The following is a 6,302-nucleotide window of genomic DNA, read 5'->3' on the forward strand; positions in this document are numbered from 1 at the left end:
CTGTAGAAAATAATAAGATTTCTTCATAAGAAGATAATTTTAACACAATTAATTTAATATACTAACAATTTTATAAGACTTCCACAACAAATCATGTGAAAACTTTAATTAACAGTAATCAAATTAAAAATTCTCACGTATAACAAACAAGATCATAAATTTTACTGACAAGTATAATATTCTAATTAATCAGATTTTTTTGAAAGCCCCCTTAAAGAATTGATGTTTAAAATCATTGTGAGAGCAACGGGATGATCAAACAAGATGAAAAGTTTCGGTAGGAAAACGAATCCAATGGATTAGTGCAAGCCAAAGACAACTCAAACACATAACTCTACCTCTGGTCCCGATCAAACAAAACGGCTAAAATTATTAAATGAGACGACAGAGACTGCTCAGAGGACCCGATTTCTTTTTTTTTTTTTTTGATAAAATCTGTTCAGAGGATCGGTTACTGGTACAATAATCACTCCAATCTAAACAGAAACACACCGCCGAGGACCGATAAAACCTAATACAAAGTACAAGATTGACAAGTACACGACCGTCCTATGTGAAGTTTTTTTACTTGTAGATGGGAAGAACGACGGCCTAACAAGTAATTTGCATAATCAAGAGAGCAACTTCCACAATGCCACCAAGTAGCCAGCGAAGAGCAGAGGGTGCCTCAATAATTTGGCAGCAAAGTCGCATCCATAACACTAGTTCCTTAAACACCTCACACCAGGTACAAATTTCTAGTACTAAGTTTCTTAAAATACTCAGAAGAATTGCAATTCTGGTTCTTACTACACTTGCCAATTTGAAACCAAACCCATTGTTGATGATATTTTCTGAACACTAGAGCCAGCTGATTATAAGAGACCTTTCTGTGTGTTGAGGGTAAAGAAGAAACAAAATCTATAGCCAAGAAGCAGCTGATATTTTCTTTGTGTTTTGCCAGTCCTAAAACAAAACGATAAAGCGACCTAAAGACCAAACTTATGAGTTGAATATTTCATCATTTAGTCAGAAAATCCATGAATGAAAATTTGTAAACAATCGTGCATCCAAAATAACTGTCTACATGCTTGTTTCTGTCTCAGCAACACATGTAACAATGTTCAGATGAATGAAAATTTGTAAACAGTCATGCTTGTGTCTGTCTCTAATAAATCCATATGGTGCAGAAGTAGAACAATTTCCTAGGAAGACTTAAAACATAACAGTATGAATAATAGTGATAAAGGAGGAGCTGCACTCACCTGAAAATATCAACCTACCTTAGCAGCAAGCATTTTGGAGATTATCCACTTGCCTCTATAAAAACATTCACACAATTAAATCAATCCCATGACTAGTATTGGAATCCCTCCAAGTAGTGGCAGATAAAGTAAGAGAGGAGCATCAGGTTACTAAGAGGCAAGTGAACAACCTACCTCTTAATCTCCAGCTCAAGCACCCCTCCAACGAAATATTATAAAAACCCTCAGACCATAATTCTCATTACATAAAATGCTGGATGGATTAATCCTTAGTAAGGCCGCGAGCGATTTCCCCCATGCTGATGCCTATCTGGCCCAGAACCTCCACCATCTCTGTAATTATCCCTGCGCCTGTCTCCGCCCCCATATCCACCTCTACCACCACCACCACTGCAGGCATGTCAACAATGTGTAAATATGCAGCTAGTCACATAATAAAATGATAGAAACTAATTCAATCCAGCAAACCAGATAACAATTAAAGTGAAATCAAATACAAAGAGACATCAACAAATCATAAGTCCACCCACTATTCCATAACAGCTGATAAAGGCCATTCTGTTTTATTTCCTCAAAGGAAGGTAGAGGTTTCCAAAGGTAGATTCATATGGGTTATGAATTATTTAAGTCATTTTTCTTTAAAATGTTTGACTGAAGATGAGGCTTTTCATATTTTTCAATGATAAAATCATTGAAAGTCATTGCTACCATAATAAATGAATTCTTCAAAAATACCACGTCTTCTAAAGTGCGCGATACTAATGAAGTTAAGAAAAACAGAACCCTCTCAAAAAATAAAATATTGAAAAGGTCCTTTGAAAAACATATTAACAGAGGTTCAAATCAATGAATTTCTGAAACCACGACCTGGGTGGGTGATTGTTCCAGTGGAAGAGAAAGTACAAAAACTTTAAATCAATAAACATACTGAGTAAATACAAGAGGAGAGTGAAGAAAGATCAAGATCTTATACACTAAAAGAAGTAACAATAATAATGTTTTCAAGTCAAAGTATGCATGCTAAGCTCTTAATTACATATGGGATAATAAAATAAGAACTCAAACCAGGATCAGATGAATAGCTTAGACTGACTCAATGTTCACATGTGAATAAAAAGAATGAAGGGGCAAGCTAACAGGGGGCACTTGATATAGAGGTCTAATAAACAGTGAGAGAGATATTAAATGCATAATTTAAAGGTTGATACCCATGCTCAAATGCAGGCTTTGGCGCCGACCTCTCTGCCATTGCAACACTGATTTTAAATCCTCTCAGATCATAATCTGAAAGAAAAATCAAATGTGAGTATACCAGAAACTTTGTAATAACAAAATAAAGAACAGATGATGCTCAGTAAATACTGTTGTAGAAGCCTCCAGCAGAATGTGCGGCAGATGGATCCTCGTAGGCCAAACAAGCATCTCCTTTGTTGTTTCCCGCATCATCTGTGTAGATTTTGATGTTCCAAGGCCACTGATCCTTGTAACCACGTTTTTGCTTGATCCTTCCCACCTGATATATATAGAAGTGAAAACCAAATTAAATTATTAAAGTTGGTTTGGCTTTAATTTTTTTTTTCTTTTGAACAATATGATTTGGCTTTAATTTTTTACAAAAAATAAGAAACTAAAAAGCTTCATTTTTATTCAGCCCGGAGGAAAGAGGATGCCAAAAGACACCTATGCCAAAATCCCTTATTGTGTTTTCACATAAGATAAGAGAGTTTCTTAGATATCTCCAAGTCCTCTCTACTGTCATCTACAGTAACATGATAATAAAATCATCACGCAGTAACCATAAAAATGCACATTGAAGCGGATAGCATGAATTCTTTTTGGGATCAGATATGCAACACAGGTTCAAAACAATAACTTTCACATTGAATAAAATAACAATGTGAAAAGTTCTCAACACTTAAAAATCAAATAAGAGAAGTGTGAAGTATATTACTTGTCCAATGCCCCCAAAAAGTTCTCTGAGTTCTTCAATTGTAACATCAGGCGGCAAATTTGAGATGTATATTCTAGAATTGTCACAAGTATCCCCACAGTTGTCATCACACTGTTTCACCTTGGCCGGGGTTTCTGCAGGAGCAGAGCCATAACCACCACGATTACCAGCACCACCATACCCACCACCACCATTGTGACCACCTGAAGGACCACGGCCACCACCCCTTGCATCGCCTAAACTATCACCACCATAACCACCGGCACTACCACCATAAGATGGAGGATATGAGGCAGGTCCACCAGTATAGCTTGTTGGAGGAGGAACAGCATCAGTTCCATAATTGGCATTTCCCCCATAACTATTATAGGATGGAGGATAATTCCCACCTGCCCCACTTCCACCATAAGATGGGGGCGCGGCAGGAGGAGCCTGGTTAAATCCACTATCTTCTCTGCCTTGGCTACCACCATAGGAACCCCCTCTACTGCCTCCACCTCTACTACCATCATAACTACTCCCTTTACCCCCTTCGTAACTACCACTTCTACCTCCATCGTAATTAGCATTTCTACCCCCATCGTAACCCCCACCTCTGCCACCACGACTTCCACCATATCCGCCACCACTCCCTCCTCTACTGTAACCACCACTCCCACGATCACCACCCCCACGATCACCACCACCACCGCCCCCACGGTCACCACCAGCTCCAGCAGGGGAGGGAGCACCACACTTGTTACACTCAACTCTTCTAGCAAAGTTTACATTTGCACAACTACATTCAAATAAAATCAGTTTTAGTACAAAGTATACGTGAAAATAGAAAACGACCTGAACCTTTTGATATCCATCCAGGATAGAAAATGATCACCCAGCAAATATACATGTACATATAAACACCAAGAAAGGAATTACCTTTGATTAGGACAAACCCAATCGCCATCTCGGCCGCTCCCACTGCGACCGCCTCGGCCCCCACCGCCTCTACCTCCGCGATCTCCTTGATATCCTCCTCCTCCACCCCCTGCAATTAGTATAAAAACTTTAAAACCTTAGACAACATAAACTGCAAAAACAGAGGATATGAAGATAAATACCTCGTCCACCACCGCCATAACCTCCACCACCTCGACCGCCGCCTCCACGGCTGCCTCCGCCGCCGTAACCACTATCACCGCCCTTTCCTCCATAACCTCCACCCCCGCCTCCATATCCTCCAGGTCCACCGCCTCCATAGCCTCCACCTCCGCCGCCACCACCATATCCACCTCCACCACTTCCTCCATAGCCGTCTCCGGCGTCTTGGCCGTACATCCCTGCCATGAATTAGGGTTTTTTATTTGGACTTTCACCTCAGAACTTGAAAACAAAAATAGTGAGATTAGGGTAAGATATTTCCCGGGCACGCGATTAAGCGAGGTTGCATTTATATAGGATCTAGAAGGGCTGTGCTTTTTTATTTCTATAGAAATACTATTTTGACCTTTTGTTATGCAAAAATAACAAATCGGACAACTATTTTATTAAAATATCAATTGTCTTTTTTTTTTTTTTTTTTTATGATATTCAATAACAATTAAAATATATGTTTAAAGTAATTATAGAAGTTTAATTAATTTGTTAAATCAGTCAAAAGATAAGATTGTACCTTAACAAGAACATCATTCATGTTAAACACTCGATTTGAAAAAGAACAAGATGCTCCAGCAAAACTATGAGCAACCATGTTAGTAGATCGTTTAACAAAAAACAAGAAAATATTATTTAGAGATGCAAGAAGTTTACGACAGAATAACTTCAAAAGAAGAAAGCATAGGTAATGAATTCTAATAGCTTGTACTGCTACCAAACAATCTCACTCTAGCTCCATTTTCCGTTATGGTTGAGCTTTAATCCAGCTTAGTGCTTTCTTTATACCAATTGCTTTAGCCAAATGCAGAGCATCTATACTAGTAAAACTGCCCAACTTAGCCATCACTAATTCCCTTTGAGACTCTCGAGCGACCATGCCATAACCAAATGCAGCTCGATCATGGAAAATGCGGCATCAACAACTACCTTGATTGTATTCTCTTACTTTAACCCAAAATTCAACTCCACCATCAACTTCAAAAACTAAAAAAGAAGCCTCTAAACCTCTATTTTGGATCGACTTCCATTGCACAAGACAACTCATAAATGAGATAAGAATACCATCTACCGTAACATACTTTTAGTTCCAAATCGAATCGTTTCGAGCCTTCCATAGTCCCCAACATAACATAAGAATCTCCCCACACTTGTCCTTAGTGCACCTTTGAAAAATTTGATCAAACCAGTTGCAAAAATCAGCAGCAATAATCGGCCTAACCCTAGCCAAAAGCCTCTGCCAGCATTGAGCAGTGAATAAATAGGAAATATTCGCATGAAAAATAGTTTTCTCACATTTTTAACAAATCGGACACATGATTTGAACTTGAACTCTCTTACCACTTAATTTAGTCAAGGTAGGCAAATAATTTGAAGTAACTCAACATACCAAATCGAGAAATTTCAATGGTACCTTCAAATTCTAGAGCTTGCGCCAAAACCTAGAAGAATCAACTGCAATTCAATTTCTTTTATGAGCTTGTATCAACTTGTATGCACTACGCACCAAGTAGAAACCATGATGCTCCTTAGACCTGAAAAAATGATCCTCAGCTACATTCAGACTCAATAGAAATGCCAAAATATGTTGTTGATCACGCTCGTTAAAAAGATCTTTAAAAATATATAAATCTCATTCTTTCGTATTAGTACACATCAACGAGCTCACCATATGGCCCACCAAATATTAGGCATCTGAAGTAATAAAAGGACACACATCATCCTAAAGCCATGACTAATGCAAAATATCAACCTTCGCACCAAAACCTATTGCCCAACGAACCTCAAACTTAAGAAGCTCCTACGATTCAAAGATGCTCTTCCACACAAAACTTGGATTATTCCCAAGGGATGCTAAAAGAAAATTACCCCTAGGAAAATAGCCAACCTTATATAATCTACTCACCAAAGAGTTTGTTTTTGTCAGTAAACGTCACCCTTGCTTTCCCAACAATGCAAAATTAAAGTCACAAAAT

General features: G+C 38.4%; 1 protein-coding gene across 4 annotated transcripts; it reads right to left on the reverse strand.

Moving 5' to 3' along the window:
* Positions 1–252: 252 nt before the first annotated feature.
* Positions 253–4,597, reverse strand: LOC115718953 (transcription initiation factor TFIID subunit 15b). Of its 4 annotated transcripts, XR_009686298.1 has the most exons (8): positions 4,296–4,597; positions 4,114–4,222; positions 3,196–3,973; positions 2,607–2,757; positions 2,453–2,528; positions 1,419–1,634; positions 1,245–1,299; positions 253–945 (listed from the first exon to the last, which is right to left on the reverse strand). XR_009686298.1 is itself a non-coding variant. In XM_030647782.2 (6 exons), exons 1-6 carry the CDS (start codon positions 4,519–4,521, stop codon positions 1,514–1,516), a joined length of 1,461 nt encoding a protein of 486 aa, XP_030503642.2. In that variant the 5' UTR covers positions 4,522–4,597; the 3' UTR covers positions 253–1,513. The 4 variants fall into 4 exon arrangements, 1 of the variants encoding a protein (XP_030503642.2); XR_009686296.1 differs by having other exon boundaries at positions 253–1,299; XR_009686297.1 differs by having other exon boundaries at positions 1,245–1,634.
* Between the last annotated feature and the right edge of the window lie 1,705 nt (positions 4,598–6,302).

The sequence above is a fragment of the Cannabis sativa genome, chromosome 2 (genome assembly GCF_029168945.1).
Source record: "Cannabis sativa cultivar Pink pepper isolate KNU-18-1 chromosome 2, ASM2916894v1, whole genome shotgun sequence".
In the NCBI taxonomy this organism is placed as follows: Eukaryota; Viridiplantae; Streptophyta; class Magnoliopsida; order Rosales; family Cannabaceae; genus Cannabis; species Cannabis sativa.